Raw genomic sequence first — 16722 nt, 5'->3', positions numbered from 1 at the left:
GCCCACCTACTCCCCCCCCCCGCCCCCGGGGGACTGCAATCTCCTGACCCCTGGCGGACGGGCAGAAACGAGTGCACACGGCGAGCTTCCCCCCCCCCACCCCCGCCCTGGTACCTCCCCGAGGCGGGCGCAGCTAAAGGTCACCGAGTCCGCTTCCCTCCCGGCTTCTCCGGTGGGACGGAGCTGCGGCTCGCCCTCCCCGCTTGTGCCTCCTGGGGACGACCACATGCTGTCCCTCCCCAGGCTCCTGTCTGAGCTGAGCGCACCGGTCCCGGGTCCCCGTGGCGTCGGCCACCCCTGCCCCCCGTCCCATCCCTGTCCTAGGAAGACGTGGGGCCCGGAGTATTGAAAAATGTTCATGTCTCTTTAATTTAAATTCTCTGAATAATGCTCTGTCTCCGCGAAAGATGCCAAGATGCCTCGCTGCCCCTGGCTAGGGAGAGCGAGCTGGACGCCCTGGCGGAGTGGAATGGAGGTGACGCGCCCAGCGTTGGGCGACCGAGGGGGCCAGCATGTGGCCCTTGGCGGTGCCCCGGATAGCGAGCGGTCTGCGGGGCGGGGCGGGGCGGGGCGGCAGCATCACCGCTTGAAGCGGTAGGTGATGGGCAGAAGCAGCTTGCTCTTCTTGAGAGCCTGCACCTTCTTGAGAGTCTCGTCGTCCAGCGCCAGGAAGCAGCGGCGGGAGTACTCCAGCAGGCGCTCCTTGGACGGGTCGAACTCCCCCACCTCCGCCAGCTTTTCGGGAGCCACGATGAGCAGCTCCGCGATGGGCGTGGTCAGCGCCACCGTGTTCCGGTCCACACGGTGGTGCTCAAAGGCCCGGGACATGCTCTTGAGCTTCTGGAAGGTGCCCAGGATCTTCTTGTAGCGGCAGAGGACCCCGTCAGCGTCCTTCACTGCAGGGCCAAACGGGCAGAAAGTGGAGAACGAGGCAGGGGGTGGGGACCCAGGGGGGCCAGAGACATGGGGTGGGGGGACCCAGGAGGGCAGACGTGAAAGCAAAGAAGGAAAAAAAAAAGGAGTCGGATGAGCCCCACACAGGAAGAGAGGGGAGAACAAAACGAAAACCAGGAGAGATCAGAGCAAGAGATGGAGAAGGACCAGGGGTTAACTGAAGAAGGCAGGCCGGGTCGCCCCAGGAAGGGAGAGGCTCGCATGTGCCCACCTAGGAGATGTGCCCCGAGGCCTCCTCTGTGATGAGGAAACAGGATTGACACTGCTGGGCTGGTGTAGACCGAAATTTAAAATTAACTCAGGACCCTGTAGAAGGGTCCTGGGAGATGGAGCTGGGTCTGATTTGTTTCGCATGTGGCTGAGTCAGGGCATCGCCGCAGAACTCAGGCTTTGGTTCTGGGTGGACACCCCTGTCAACACATCGTCCCAGGTACCCCACTCACCCCGCTGTCTCTCTCGAGCCTTGGGCTTCCCAAATCGCCTCCGGCCAGTACTCCCCTTCTGCTTCTGCCTCTTCCTTTCACTGGCACTGCCCTCTTCGGATGCCCCGCTGAAGGAGGAGGCTGCGGACTCGGGGTCTGAGGCTTCTCCCCCAACCCCAGCCCTGCTGTCCCCATCAACCCTCCGTGGCCCGGGTTTCATCCGGCAGTGATCCTCTGAGGAGAGACAAAAATGAGCTGTGACACAGGTGAAGCCCCCAAGGATAAATGGCATAGAGCTAGCTGGGATCCAGGGGACATTGGAAGAGTTCACCTGAGACAGGTCCAGGGAGCTCCTGGGGTCTGTGGCTCTTGGGGGATCACAGTCTAAATCCAAGAGGCAGGCAAGGCCTCTGGGTGAGAGGATTGGTTATCAGAGCTCAGGTTGGGTACCGGGGAAGGCTATCGTTAACTACCTTCACCTGGACAGGGAGCCTACCGAGGCTCCTCACTCAGGATAGAGCTCTCAGTGTAGGGAGAGGGGACATACATGCTGCCCATCCCCAAACTGGGTCCCCAGTAGTCGAGACCCTCGGAAGACCCCTAGGCCCTTTGCTGGGGCTTTCGACATTATCACCAGCTAGAAAGCCTGCCAGCAGCCCAGTGGGATATAGAGGGTGGGGTTATGGCCTGAATAAAGATTGAGTTCTCCAAGACCAGAGCTAAAGACCTAAGGAAGGGCAGCCTAGACGGGGGACTGTGCCAGGGATAGCAGACAACGCCGCCGATTAGTAAGGAGACAGGATCCTGCCTACCGAAGGGGATGACACCACCATGCCGTTAGTCATAAATTAAAGCAAAGCGGTGGAATGAGCCCGTGACCCTGCAGCAGAGCTTGGGGGGGGGGGGGGGCAACAGGTTCTGAGGTCCCATAGTCTTCGAGGAATTAAAAAAAAAAAAGGAAAAACACTAGTCAAGATATGTATAACAGAGTGGTGGGAAAACAAGCCCCTGATTGCTATTCCAGGGCACCTCGGATGGATGGATGGATGGATGTGGGGGTGGGTGGGTGGATGATTCAGGGCCCTCTGAATCCAACAGACTTCAGTAGGCCTACTGGCAAGGTGATAAGGGATATTTCCTCTAAGATGATGAACCTGGGCTAGAAATTCAGACAGGGAGACAGTTACGCCAAGGGCTTGAGGCTGATGGGTCATGGGACAGTGACAGGGTAGGAAATGAGATTCTTTGACACGAGGAAGGAAATGGCTGGGGAAGTCCCTAAAGAAGGCATGGATGGTCCTTAGTGGGAGGATAAAACTGCAAGTCCCCATCAGTTCGACCCAACAGTGGGTTTTGAATTCTGCGGGTCCTGGGGGAACTCAGTGCCCCCACCCCCACCTGCATCCATCCGGGCTGAGGAAATGAACTTGTCCAGCTGACATCGCAAAAAGTCCCTCTCCTCCTCCAGATCCTCAATGCGCTTCTGCAACCACGAGTTCCTCTCCAGGGCCATGTGCAGCTGGGCCTTTACGCTGTTCATCAGGGCCAGGGTTGGGGAGGTGACCTCTGGAGGCTCTAAGAACAGCAGGGGCGGTCATGCCCCCAGGATGAGGCAGTAACCCACCTGACTCCAGTCCCCGCCAACTCCCTTTCTCAGCTCACCCTCAAAGTTTCTCCGAGAGGGGCTCAGACTGTAGAAAATCTCTGAGTCTAAGTGGGGTGCCTCTTCAAAGGGGACGGAGGTCTCTTCGTCCTTCACTGGGGAGAGGCCAGTGCAGGTCACCCCAGAAGCGGCCTGGGCCTTTCGGACCACCCCCAACCATAACTGCCCCGGGGATAGAGGGAACCAGAACGTCGTGCCAAGGACGGGGAAGGGGTCCCCCAAGTGCCTCACTTGTCCGCCTACGGTTGCTTCGGTCATTCATAGCGAGGCTTCCTCCAGACCCAGCAGCTGAGCCCTCAGGGGCACTGGACAGAAACAGGTCACCAGGTGTAATCAGTTCCTGGAGAGATGGAGTCCCTGTTCCTCTGGAGTAAGGAGGGATTCACCGGCCTGGAGCCGTGGTCTGGGGGAGGAAAGAACCATACTCGGGGACAGAGATACTGAGGTTTCCAAATAGTGTATCCAGGGGGATGGGGAGTGGGGGCTCCCTAGAGGAATCTTGGTTGTGAAGGAGCTCGGCCCTTCGATTCTCTGGCTTCTCATGGGGTCGACACCACAGGGACACTTTGGACTGAACAGGGAGGACCCTCATCATGGGCCACCTCCGGTCCCAAAGCCACACACGGAAGGGAGAAAACCACCCCTAACTTCCACGCATAGGGTGAGGGTCCATCCTGCGAGCTTTCCCCAGTCCCAGCCGCCCATTCCTCCTGCGCTCGCTCCTGCAAGCCAGCAAAGCCCCTCCCCCGAATGGGGGCCGGGCGCGTGCGCAGTGCGGGGGAGGTCACGCGTGGGGACGCGCCCCCCCCCCGCCTTTTGTCCCACAAGTGGGAGGGGGCGACCCTGGCAAAGGGTCCCCGAAAGGGCAACCGGCGTGGGAGCCCATGGGGCGCCATTCCCCGCCCTTGGGCGCTCAGGGTACACAGGGCCCGGGGTCCCCGCTCTCACCCACCCGCGCAAGGACTCCAGCCCTGGGACCGACGGTGGCGGCGGCGGCGCCCATGCCCATCGCTAGGGAGCGTCTGCAAAGTGTCGCGCAGAGAAGCGCCCACCCACCAGCAAGCGGGCGCAGCGGCAGAGGAGGAGGCGGGGGGGGGGGCGTCTCGGAATTGGATGGCGGAGCGCGCAGAGATGCGCAGAGATGCGGGCGCTTGCGGGCTCCGGCCTGCCAGGCCTGGCGCGCCTCTTGGAGCCCAGGTGAGGCTCGCCGTTTGCGCGGGGGTCGGGGCCGCACTTGCGCGATAGCCCCTGGCAACCCACCCAGCCACCAGCCAGCCACCCACCCATCCCCACCCCACCCCCGCCCTTCCCAAAGCCCAGGCAGGGATCCTCATGAAATTCTCATCCTGCACAGCTGACGCGGCTCCGGGGGTCCTCCGGGTGAGTGGCTGTGTGCCCAGTGGGCCAAGAAAAGTCAGAAGGTATGAGGAGGCAGCGGGGAAGATTAATGATCCCCGAGGAGCTGGCTAGTACGCACACGTCTGGTCCCACACGCCTCAGCCTGCCATAACCCCCAACCCCATCCGCGAAAAGGTTTAAAGGAATAAGAGAACCAGATGTGCCAATGGGTTGTGGGGTGGTTACATCTCCGCAAAGTGTGGGTCAGGAATAGCACACACACACACACACACACACACACACACACACACACACACACACACACACACACACACAGACAGCAGCCTGTGGAGCCTCTGCACACCAATCCCTGCAGCCTCATGCCTGCATAGCCTCAGTTTACTTACCTGTGAAGTGGGAAGTTTCTCTCCGGGGTCTTTGCGAGGACGCAGTGATGCGACACCACCAAAGGCTCAGCCCAGAGCCGGACCACCCTTGGGGCTTAAGATCCAAGCGCTTGTTGGTATATATATATATATATATTTTTTTTTTTTGAAGGCAGACGGTTGGAGTAGAAGCACACACAGCCCTAAGACACTCCCACCCTCCCCTCCGCCCCCCAAAAGAAGTCGTGTAAAGAGGCTAACTGCTTCTGGCACAAAACAGGCGTGACAAGGGACGGAGAAGACATGTTTATTAGGCCTGTAGCAAGGTTCCACCCGCTTGGCAAGCAACGCCCTCTCTGGGGTTCTGACGCCCTAGTGGAGGCATGGCTTTTAACCAGCCTTGCAGAGGGAGACTGAACCTGCCAACCGAGAGATGGAGCAGCTCCCTCTCGGGCTTGCTTCATTTTTAAGATCTACTGCAGCCTGGGTCAGCGCGTCCAGGGGGAGCCACCTGCCCTAGATCAGTGTTTCAAACCGCAGAGAATTGTATACAGGAAGGTGAACTCTAGATTTACAAGATATATCAGGGTGCACACTAAAGGTAACGACCGTTAAAATTGTTCCACGTATGTTTGGTGTGCTTTATGTTCTCGGTTTTTTTTGTTGTTGTTGTTTTGTTTTTTGAGACAGGGTTTCGCTGTGGCTTTGGAGGCTGTCCTGGAACTAGCTCTTGTAGACCAGGCTGGTCTGGAACTCACAGAGATCCACCTGCCTCTGCCTCCCCAGTGCTGGGACTAAAGGCGTGCGTCACCACCTCCCGGCTGCTTTTTTTTTTTTTTCTAAGATTATTAATTTGTTTTGTAACTTAAGTGGGGGAAGGGGTGGCGTTTAGACTCTTATTTCCAACGGTGGTGTTAGGAATGTTTCTCCATCGGTTGCCTAGCATGCAAAAAGCCAAGCCGTGAGTTCCAATACTCAGGAAGTGGAGGCAAGATCTTAAGTGTGGTGACACCATGGGCTACATTACAACCTTGTCTCAATAAATAAATAAATAAATAAATAAATAAATAAATGTTAGGTTTGGAGGAACTGAAGTAGGCCTAACTCTAGAGGAGACTTTCCCATTCCTCAGCCATGGTCTTTATACCAGGTGGTGTGTAAACTAAGAGGTCTCAAAAAAAATGTAAGAACAGCCTTTAATCACAGCACTCGGGAGGCAGAGGCAGGCGGGTCTCTGTGAGTTCGAGGCCAGCCTGGTCTACAAGAGCGAGTTCCAGGACAGCCTCCAAAGCCACAGAGAAACCCTGTCTTGAAAAACTAAAACAAAAACAAAACAAAAAAAAAGTAAGAACTAATTGAGAACGGGGTGCTTTCTGGCTGTCCAGTCTAGGGTCCTCCCTCCAGAGGCCATTTCTGACTGACCACCAGAACTTCCAAGGCAAGAGTTTTCCCAAACAACATTGTCCTCCGTTCCTCCTACGTGGACTCCAGAACGATACCCCAAGTGTCCAAGGTGCAGGGCTGTTCTCTCTGAGGGCGCATTTCCATCACAGCTCCAAAGCACAGGCTCTTTCGGGGCAAGGCTCGCTTCAGAGAGGCTGGTCTGGGTTTGTGTCCAGGGCTCTGAAAGGCAGCCTGTCACACAGGCCGGCGTCTGAGAGTCAGGAGACCCACAATCCCTGGGATCCCCAGGAGAGCACTTTCAGGGATGCTTCCTCCACCGAATGTACTTCTGTAATGCGTTCTGCTCGGTAAAGCGGCAAGCGGGCAAGCGGGCACTGGGGGCACTGGAACGCGCGTGGGGCACTAGAACGCACGCTCCCCCGAGTGTCCACGGATGTGCTGAGCCAACTCGCCCTCATCCTGGAAGCGGCGAAGGCAGAGCAGCGGCTGTGGGGCTGCTCACCACCTGCCCTGTGAACGGAGTGGTGCCGCTCGGGGTGGCTGGCCCGCTTGAATGCCTTCCCACCTCCAAATGGGCAACGCTGTGTCTCTGAAGGTAAGATGTACTCAAAGACCCTAACGCACACGGGACAGCTGAACCCCTTTTTCTGAACCAAAACCCCATTGGCCCCGGCCTCCCTCTGTGACTCCTCGTCCACCAGCACAGTGTAGGGGACATTCTGGGTGTCAACGAGAAGATCACGGGTGAGCCTTGGAGGGGATGAAGCCTGGGGGGATCCTGTGGAGGAAGAAGGTCCAGGTTCTGGGGGCCCACCTGTCCGAGAGAGGGGGGGTCCTCCATGGCCTCAACAGAGGGAAGTGCCAGGGTCTCGGGGCAGCAAGATAGCAGCAGCGCCAGCATCCACAGATGTAAAGGAGGCCTGATGGGTAAGATCGGACCGGAAGGGGAACAAGTACTCCGTTCTTGCTATGTGCGTTGTCTCTATAAGGCCCCTGGAGTCTCTCTTCTGGGCTCCACTACCCACCAGATCCACGCAGGCGTTTTCCCTCCTCACGTTGAGACCTCAGTCCCTTTCCTCCGTGTGCCCTCCTCAGGTCACCCAGCAACCATCCTGCAACACCTCTCGGTCCTCCAGGACTCTCCCGCGATCTGACCACTACCTGGTCTAAAAGTGGGTCCACCCGCTATGTCCAGGTTCTCCCGTTACACCACCCACCCCGCAGTTCCTTCTAGGTCTGCAGCCCCTACCTCGAGATTTCCCAGACAAGTTCTGGAAAAGCTGTCCTTTGGGACGCCGCCCTACCGAGTCCGCCCCCTCGGCGGGGCCGCTCGGGTCTCCTTCCCTGCCTGGTACCCAGTGCAGCAGTCTCTGGGCGCTGGGCGGCCAGGGACAGCCCCGGAGTTGCACCCACAGTTGTAGGAAGCAAAAGAACAGAAGACCCTTAGCTACAGCCAGCACCTAGCAGTGCCGGGTTTGGAAAATAGGGACACAGGTAAAAAACAACAAGGATCCAGGAGAGGGCGGGTCGCCCGAGCATCACAAAACAGCTCCAGCTGGGAACGCACTTGGAACATTGGAGCACAAGGTTCCTAGGTGTGTGCTAGCGGTCGGGACCCAATCTCCCTTCTCCCAACACTCAACCCACACGTAAGAGCGAGCCTGAGAATGAAGTGTGGAATGTTTATTGGGCAAAGAACGAGGGTGGGTGGGTGGGTGGGGATCAGAGGGAAGTACAGAGATGATCCAGCCCGCGCCGGTGCTTTTTGTCATGTCTTCCACGAGGACCTCACCTCTTGGGAAGAGTAGAGAACCAAGACTCAGGAGAGGTCGCATCACTTGCAAAGGCACAGCCAGAACTGAAGCCCAGTGGCAGCAAGTGACAAGCCAGGCCCAGAGGGGGCAAACAACTTTGGTCTACATCACACAGCTAGACGGGAGAAAAGACAAAACGACGTTTCTCTTTGGGGCGGGGGTGGGTGGGGCGGGGGTGGGGGGGGACGACAGTTGGGGAAACTGAGGCCTAGGGTAAGGCAGTTAACCTCAGCAGAACTGGGCATGTACGACGGGAGAGAGGCTGTGTGTGGGTGGGACGTGGCGGCCAGGAGAGGGCGGGGTGGAGCTCAGTGCAGGCGCACGTGCTGAGCCAGCTCGGCTGCGTCCTGGAAGCGCCGAGGGCAGAGCGGGCAGGTGTGGGGTGGGCCGGCGCGGTGGGTGGCGCGGTGGCGCGACAGGTGGCTGGAGCGCTTAAAGGCCTTGCCACACGCAGCGCACGTAAAGGGCTTGAGGTCCGAGTGCGACACGCGGTGGCTCTGCAGCCGCAGGGGGCTGGCAAAGACCCGCGCGCACTCCGGGCAGCTGTAGCCCTTTCGAGGACCCGGCTCTCCCGGGGTGGCCTCGCGCTGCGGAGGGCCCCGAGGTTCCTCCTCCAGCTGCACCGTGTACGTGTAGGGGACCCCGTTGGCGTCGATGAGCAGGTGGCGGCCCAGCCGGGGTGGCCGCGGCCCCGCCACCGCCACCGAGGAAGAAGTGGAGGAGGGGCCGTCCGCCTTGGGAAAAGGAGGAGTCTTGGGGGGCGGTGGGTCCATGACCTCCGGGGAGGAGGACCGAGGGTGGGGTGGCCGCGGCGGCAGCAGCAGCATCTGGAGCGGCGGCTGGGAGCGGCGGAGGGAAGAGAAGTTAAGATCTGTCTCTTCCTTTCAGGATTAAAACAAAAAACAAACACAGACATTCCTAAAAAGGAAGGTGTTCCCATGCTCTGCGCTGTCAGACTGCGCTACTGACCCATCTCCCTACAAAGGGAAACCGGACTGCGGTCCCCATCCCTGGGACTCCTCCAGCGGGGCTCAGGTCAGAACCTCGGGCGTCCTCCGGGTCCCCTCCGCCCGCCCCATCCCCACCCACCGCCGGGCAGTCATCCCGAGTCCGCTGCGCTGCGCGCATCCCTCCTTTCAGCCGAGGTCCCGGCGGCCTCCGGGATGTTTCTCCCATCTCACCCTCCCGCTTTCCCAGAGCTCTGACTTCATCCTGTCTCCTCAGGTCCCACAGCCCCAAGGGGGTGGGGCAATGGGGCAATCTCCCTCCCGCTCGATGCCCCCCACCCCGCCCCGGGGACCTCCCAGATCTCCAGTTGTCGTGGCTTCCAGTTTCCCCCCCAGACACTTGCAGGGAGTCCCACTGACCCAGTTCCCCACTTCGTATGTCATCCCCACACCCTGCACTCAGGGGTCTGGACATCCCCCCCCCACCGTCCACCCTGCACTCAGGGGTCTGGACATCCCCCCCACCGTCCACCCTGCACTCAGGGGTCTGGCCATCCCCCCCATCGTCCACCCTGCACTCAGGGGTCTGACCATCCCCCCCCACCGTCCACCCTGCACTCAGGGGTCTGGCCATCCCCCCCATCGTCCACCCTGCACTCAGGGGTCTGACCATCCCCCCCTCATCGTCCACCCTGCACTCAGGGGTCTGGCCATCCCCCCCCACCGTCCACCCTGCACTCAGGGGTCTGGACATCCCCCCCATCGTCCACCCTGCACTCAGGGGTCTGACCATCCCCCCCTCATCGTCCACCCTGCACTCAGGGGTCTGGCCATCCCCCCCATCGTCCACCCTGCACTCAGGGGTCTGACCATCCCCCCCTCATCGTCCACCCTGCACTCAGGGGTCTGCCATCCTCCCCCCCACCGTCCACCCTGCACTCAGGGGTCTGACCATCCTCCCCCATCGTCCACCCTGCACTCAGGGGTCTGACCATCCACCCTGCACTCAGGGGTCCATCGTCCACCCTGCACTCAGGGGTCTGACCATCCCCCCCCACCGTCCACCCTGCACTCAGGGGTCTGACCATCCCCACCGTCCACCCTGCACTCAGGGGTCTGACCATCCCCCCCCACCGTCCACCCTGCACTCAGGGGTCTGCCATCCTCCCCCCCCATCGTCCACCCTGCACTCAGGGGTCTGCCATCCTCTCCCACCGTCCACCCTGCACTCAGGGGTCTGCCATCCTCCTCCATCGTCCACCCTGCACTCAGGGGTCTGACCATCCTCCTCCATCGTCCACCCTGCACTCAGGGGTCTGACCATCCCCCCCCCACCGTCCACCCTGCACTCAGGGGTCTGACCATCCCCCCCCACCGTCCACCCTGCACTCAGGGGTCTGCCATCCCCCCCATCGTCCACCCTGCACTCAGGGGTCTGCCATCCTCCCCCCCCGTCCACCCTGCACTCAGGGGTCTGGGTCCATCCCCCCCCGTCCACCCTGCACTCAGGGGTCTGCCATCATCGTCCACCCTGCACTCAGGGGTCTGCCATCGTCCACACTCAGGGGTCTGCCATCCCTCCCCCACCGTCCACCCTGCACTCAGGGGTCTGACCATCCTCCCACCGTCCACCCTGCACTCAGGGGTCTGCACCCCCCACGTCCACCTGCACTCAGGGGTCTGCCATCGTCCACCCTGCACTCAGGGGTCTGGACCATCCCCCATCGTCCACCCTGCACTCAGGGGTCTGACCATCCCCCCCTCATCGTCCACCCTGCACTCAGGGGTCTGGCCATCCCCCCCATCGTCCACCCTGCACTCAGGGGTCTGACCATCCCCCCACCGTCCACCCTGCACTCAGGGGTCTGCCATCCCCCCCCATCGTCCACCCTGCACTCAGGGGTCTGGACCATCCCCCCCATCGTCCACCCTGCACTCAGGGGTCTGGCCATCCCCCCACCGTCCACCCTGCACTCAGGGGTCTGGACATCCCCCCCATCGTCCACCCTGCACTCAGGGGTCTGACCATCCCCCCCTCATCGTCCACCCTGCACTCAGGGGTCTGGCCATCCCCCCCATCGTCCACCCTGCACTCAGGGGTCTGACCATCCCCCCCTCATCGTCCACCCTGCACTCAGGGGTCTGCCATCCCCCACCACCGTCCACCCTGCACTCAGGGGTCTGACCATCCCCCCCCATCGTCCACCCTGCACTCAGGGGTCTGGACATCCTCCCCATCGTCCACCCTGCACTCAGGGGTCTGCCATCCTCCCCCCCCACCGTCCACCCTGCACTCAGGGGTCTGCCATCCTCCCCCACCGTCCACCCTGCACTCAGGGGTCTGCCATCCTTCCCCCCCCCCCCCATCTCTACTCCATCTTCAGCCGCCTGCCTCCCAGATGCGCCCCCATCTTGCTGCATCCCGTTCGCCACCTCCCAGCCGGGTCCCCGAAAGCACCCTGACCCTCCTCCTCCCCCTCCCGCAGCGGGACCCCCGGCTCCCCCGTCCCCGCGCCGGCTCTCCCCAGCCCGCGGGCATCTCTCGTCTCTCTCCGCCTCCTCCCGGGGGAGGGCAGCGGGGCGGAGGGGAGGATGCTCGGCCCCCGCCCGGGGCGCTCCGGCACCTCGCTCCCCTGGACCAGCCGGGCCCGCTGTGGCCCCCGGGGCCACCCTCGGGGCGCCCCCGTCTTCCCGACGCCCCCCTGCGGGCCTCCCGGCCTCCCGGCCCCGACCCACACCCAGGGCGAGCGAGCGGGAGAGCGAGCGGGAGAGCGAGCGGGAGAGAGCGAGCGGGAGAGAGCGAGCCCCGCCGCCGCCGCCGCCGCCGCCGCCGGCCTCGCGCCCAGCCCGAGCCAAGCTCCTCCCTCCATCCCGGCCCCCGTACCCGGTGCAGCAGCCTCTCGGGTCCGGGGGACGAGAGCGGGGGCCGAGGTCCCGGACGGACCCGGGCTTGCCCTGACGAGCGCCGCGGCACTGGGCGAGCTTCCGGGTAGTTCCGGGCCGGCGGCGCCGGGGACGCGCGCGGTCGGGGGGCGCAGGGGCGCGCGGGGGGGGGGGAGGGGGGCGGCGTCCCTGGGAAAGGGCGCCGTCGGGAACGCGCGCTGCGCACGCGAAGGTTCCGAGGCCGGAGTCGGCCGGCCCCCCCAGTAGGGGGCGCGCGGCGGGGGGCGGGTGGGGGCGGGTGGGGGAGGGAGGGGTGTGGCCGGGGGGAGGGGCCGGGTGTGGCCGACGGGAAGGAGCTGCGGTAGCGCAGGCGCCCCCGGGACGCGCCCCCCATCCTGGGAACCGGACAACCAGCCGTTCCTTGGCTTTGAACCGGCGGCAAACGGGAGCCTGGCAAGAAGCTCGCAGCGCTCGCTTTGCCGCGCCCGCCCCGGCTCCGCGCTCGGCACACGCTACACAAGGCAGGGGCGTCGCTGCTGGTGCAGCCAGCGGGGAAACTGGGGCCCAGGGGCCAGGGCTTTGCTGGGGTGCGGCAGGGAGGCAGCCCTGACGTCCCGTAAATGGGGGAACCGACGGCCCAAAGACGACGGGGCCAGGGCTGGAGTGATGGTTCAGGGGTTAAGAGCACCGACTGCTCTTCCTGAGGTCCTGAGTTCAATTCCCAGCAACCACACGGTGGCTCACAACCATCCGTTATGAGGTCTGGCGCCCTCTGCTGGTGTGCAGATAGACATGGAAGCAGAGTGTTGTTTACATGATAAATAAATAAAATCTTAAAATCTCAAAAAGAGTTGCCATGGGTGGCTGGAGAAGAAGGAGGTTCAGAGGTGAAGAGCACTTAGCTCTTAACTTCCTGAGGTCCTGAGTTCAATTCCCAGCAACCACATGTGGCTCACAACTGTCTATAATGAGATGTGGCGCCCTCTGCTGGTGTGCAGATAGACATGGAAGCAGAGTGTTGTGTACATAATAAATAAATAAAATCTTAAGAAGAAGAAAAAGGAGGAGGAGGAGGAGGAGGAGGAGGAGGAGGAGGAGGAGGAAGAAGAAGAAGAAGAAGAAGAAGAAGAAGAAGAAGAAGAAGAAGAAGAAGAAGAAGGCGCACCAGCCAAAGGAGGTGCTGTATAGACCCGCATGTCCAGTGGAGTGCTCCACTGGACATGCGGGGAAACCGGCTGGAGAAGACGGGAGAGTAAAGGAGGAGGTGTAGGGGGGAGAAAAAAAGTGCCATGCTTACAGTAACTTGGTGACATTCCTTGGCTCCCGACTGCCAAGATAACCTTTCCTGCCAGCTATGCGACACAGAAAGGGAAACGTGGTATTTCTTGCTGAGCGTATGGGGAAAGTGAAGCCTGGAGCAGGGCTGGAGGTATAGTGAAGCGCTTACCAAGCGAGCCTGCGCCCTGGGTTCGATCCTCAGCACAGCGTAAAACCGGGTGTAGTGGCCCTCTCAAGTCCTGACTTAATCCCAGCTCCCCTGAAGTGGAACCGGGTGGCATAACACACTCACACTCACACACACACACACACACACACACTCACACTCACACACACACACACACACACCTTTGAAAACAAGCGCCAGGCAGTGGTGGCACACACCTTTGTAGCCACATCTTGCCTGTGAACCTGTAACAGTGGCCACGCCCTTTGACAGGTGCACACATGACCCATTTAAGCTAAAGGAAGCCCCTTGGGTCTCGGGGAGCATCTGAGAGGCAGGGTATGCATCTTTCGAGCAGAAAGGTGGAGACAGTTACTGTTACCTGTGTGTAAGTTCATCCCCAATAAACACCTATTTATCATCCATCTTGGGTTTGGTGAACTAATCATAATTCCACACCTTCAATTGGCGCCCAATGTGGGGAACGAACCCATGACCCTGGGATGAAGAGTCCCATGCTCTACCGACTGAGAAAGCAGGAAGGGACCCAGTGGAACAAGAGAACCGCCAGCAACACACCTTTAATCCCAGCACTCGGGAGGCAGAGGCAGGCGGATCTCTGTGGGTTCGAGGCCAGCCTGGTCTCCAGAGCGAGTGCCAGGATAGGCTCCAAAGCTACACAGAGAAACCCTGTCTCAAAAACAAAACAAAACAAAAAATCTTTCATCTCTTTGGCTGGGTTAATTCAGAGTCTGAGATATATTTCTTTTTTTAAGCTATTGTGAATGGAATATTTTTCCTAATTTCTTACTGGTGAAACCCGTAGGATCTTTGGATCTTTTGCCTGGAAGAAGGGACAATTTGGCTTCTTTGCATCCCTTTTCTGTCTTTTTTGCCACAGGTGTGTTACATTATCATCAGGCATACAAATAACTTTTTTAAGATTTATTTACTGGGCTGGAGAGACGGCTCAGCGGTTAAGAACACTGACTGTTCTTCCAAAGGTCCTGAGTTCAATTCCCAGCAACCACATGGTGGCTCACAACAATCCCTTATGAGATCCGGTGCCCTCTGCTGGCCTGCAGGCAGAAGACTGTATAGACCATATAAGTAATAAATAAATAAAGATTTCTTTATTATGCATAGTGTTCTACCGGCATGTATCCCTTCAGGCCAGAAGAGGGCGCCAGATCTCATTACAGATGGTTGTGAGCCACCATGTGGTTGCTGGGAATTGAACTCAGGTCCTCTGGAAGAGCAGTCAGTGCTCTTAACCTCTGAGCCATCTCTCCAGCTCCCCAAGGGTACAAATAATTTTCTATCTCCCAGGGCAAATCGTTGAAATGTGGCAGTCCTATTACTGGAGTAATAGAGCCCCGTGGGCTGGTGGCATCAGAGCAGAGCGCTGGGATCCACAGTGCGGCTTGCGGCTCGAGCCTATGTTGCTGGTGTCTCTTCCTCCACATCACCAGACAGTCTCGGAGATGACGGGGTGGTATGGGGAAACTGTCCAGTCTAGACTTTGAGGATATTTCACTCCTCATTTCCTGCTCAGTGGTCTCCTTGGTTGATAGGACCATTCTTCTGCGTCTCGGTTTTCTTCAGCTTGGCCTTATCGAAGCTGGCGATTTTCCCCCATGTCCAGCTTGTCTGTCATTTTTCTCACAACCTATGGAGTCTCCTTCCGAGCGCGCACTCCAGGCTCTCCCAGTCTAGTTTTCTTGGCATGCTGCTCTAGGCTGGCCTTTAAATAGGGCATTATATTGAGTGTGAGTGTCTGGTCTCAGTGTTTAGAAGGAATGAGTTCAGTTTCTCACCATGTAGCATGATGTGAGCTTCACAGGTCTCTGAAAAGTTTCTGCCCCTGGATAAGCCTCTCATATTGAGGCCAGACCTTAGTGGGCAGAGAAATCAAGCATTGAGGACACATAGTGTCAGACAGCCCCAATTTTAAAAGATTTTATAAAAGGCAGCCCAAGGGCATTTGGGGATCTGGCTTCGCACGGCAGGTGCCCGTTTCACAAGTCTAAGCCAGAACCCAAAGCCTAACGCAGTGTGTGCACTGTGTTAGGCCTTGAGTCAAAAACAGGGGGTATGGGAGAATCCCTTGAACAAAATGTCTCTTCTGAAGAAGGGTTCCCACTGGACAAGGCAGGTCCCTTGTTCCAGTAACAGGTTGGGGTCCTGGCACGGCCGAATCTTTGGCAGGACACCCCAAAAAATTGCAAAAGGCCCTGGACCTCTAAGACAATGACCTGGAAAAAACAACTTACGTCGTCGAAAGCCAATCCTAGCCTGGTGGAGAGCAGGCGTGGAGGAGAAGGGTGTTTTCCCACAACGTGCGTGGCCTTGGGCCAGTGGGGTGAAAACAGTCCCTCGGTGGAAACTCCAGATGAAAAGTTTCTGCACCCCAATAAGCCCCTCCACTAATGCAGCCATCCAAATCAGACCAAATCAAACCGAATTAGAAAAAGCCCACGTTTAATGGATACACTGCTTCTGAATGGCTTTCCACCCCCCACCCCACCCCAGAGAGGAGACAGGAAAGAGACTAGAAAACCACGAGTCTGTTTTCTGGGGGACAGTTTAAATACCCTGTGGAGTGGTCTTGAGCATCTCTGGGGGAGGGGTCATCATTTGGAGGGCTTTCTGAGATGCAGCAGGGTTTGGAGCGAGATAGGGGAGGAGGCTTGGGTGGAACTTCCATCAGAACACTTTGTTGCAAACATTTTCTATTATGTTGAGGTACTTTCCATCTGTTCCTAACCTCTATAGGATTTTCACAATGAAGCTTTTGTTTGTTTCTTTGTGGTGTGCGTGCGTGTGTGTGTGTGTGTGTGTGTGTGTGTGTGTGTGTGTGTGTGTGTGTGTGTGTGTTTCGAGACAGGGTTTTTCTGTGTTAGCCTTAGCCCTGTCTCAGAGCTTGCTCTGTAGCCCAGGCTGGCCTTGAACTCACAGAGATCCACCTGCCTCTCACCAACTCAAGGCCAGGAATCCAGAGGGCCAGGGGCTCCTCCACTATGTATACCCGTAGGAGATAGCACTCCCATCACTGTTCTCAGGAGGGGAGTGGTGAGGAGGGTAAACAAGACAGAAACCACGGAGAGCAGAAGAGGTGAGAGAGAGAGGTGGCCATGGCCTCTGTAGAATCGGGGACAGGGTGGGCAGTCCTTTGGAATCCAGAGCTTGAACTGCGAGAAAGGATTAAAATTCCCTCTGTGGGTTCCCAGCAAACCCCACAGTAAGGGTCAGTCATTCAGTCTGGAAGCCACGCTGACACGGGAAACCCTGGGGGGGGGGATTCCAGACACAGTGACTACCGATCCAGCTCCATGCCAATGGCAACATATTTACCCTTCTCGGAAGGGCTAGAAAGGGGCACTAAACCAGCTCTCTGGAGCTTCTGAACCATGGGACACACTAGGAACCAGCATAGGAACCAGCGCTGTCTTCTTTTCTTTTCTTTT

General features: G+C 59.0%; 2 protein-coding genes and 1 pseudogene across 5 annotated transcripts; all 3 read right to left on the bottom strand.

Annotated features, from left to right (window-relative positions):
* Nucleotides 1-139: 139 nt before the first annotated feature.
* Nucleotides 140-11928, bottom strand: LOC113837239 (coiled-coil domain-containing protein 106). Of its 3 annotated transcripts, none has more exons than XM_035449285.1 (6): nucleotides 11813-11928; nucleotides 3271-3442; nucleotides 3039-3129; nucleotides 2775-2951; nucleotides 1398-1610; nucleotides 142-896 (listed from the first exon to the last, which is right to left on the bottom strand). In XM_035449285.1, exons 2-6 carry the CDS (start codon nucleotides 3295-3297, stop codon nucleotides 580-582), a joined length of 825 nt encoding a protein of 274 aa, XP_035305176.1. In that variant the 5' UTR covers nucleotides 3298-3442; nucleotides 11813-11928; the 3' UTR covers nucleotides 142-579. The 3 variants fall into 3 exon arrangements, with proteins under 3 accessions (XP_035305175.1, XP_035305176.1, XP_027286454.1); XM_027430653.2 differs by having other exon boundaries at nucleotides 143-896; nucleotides 3039-3134; XM_035449284.1 differs by having other exon boundaries at nucleotides 140-896; nucleotides 3039-3442.
* LOC113837241 lies at nucleotides 6083-7678 on the bottom strand (annotated as a pseudogene).
* Nucleotides 8093-11945, bottom strand: LOC113837240 (zinc finger protein 580). 2 transcript variants are annotated; one of them, XM_027430658.2, is made up of 2 exons: nucleotides 11813-11945; nucleotides 8093-8820 (listed from the first exon to the last, which is right to left on the bottom strand). In XM_027430658.2, exon 2 carries the CDS (start codon nucleotides 8806-8808, stop codon nucleotides 8290-8292), a length of 519 nt encoding a protein of 172 aa, XP_027286459.1. In that variant the 5' UTR covers nucleotides 8809-8820; nucleotides 11813-11945; the 3' UTR covers nucleotides 8093-8289. The 2 variants fall into 2 exon arrangements, with proteins under 2 accessions (XP_027286459.1, XP_027286460.1); XM_027430659.2 differs by having other exon boundaries at nucleotides 8093-8862; nucleotides 11813-11937.
* Between the last annotated feature and the right edge of the window lie 4777 nt (nucleotides 11946-16722).

The sequence above is a fragment of the Cricetulus griseus genome, chromosome 9 (genome assembly GCF_003668045.3).
Source record: "Cricetulus griseus strain 17A/GY chromosome 9, alternate assembly CriGri-PICRH-1.0, whole genome shotgun sequence".
NCBI classification, from domain to species: domain Eukaryota; kingdom Metazoa; phylum Chordata; class Mammalia; order Rodentia; family Cricetidae; genus Cricetulus; species Cricetulus griseus.
Note: the sequence above shows the minus strand (reverse complement) of the source record. Positions and strands in the feature narration are given on the sequence as shown.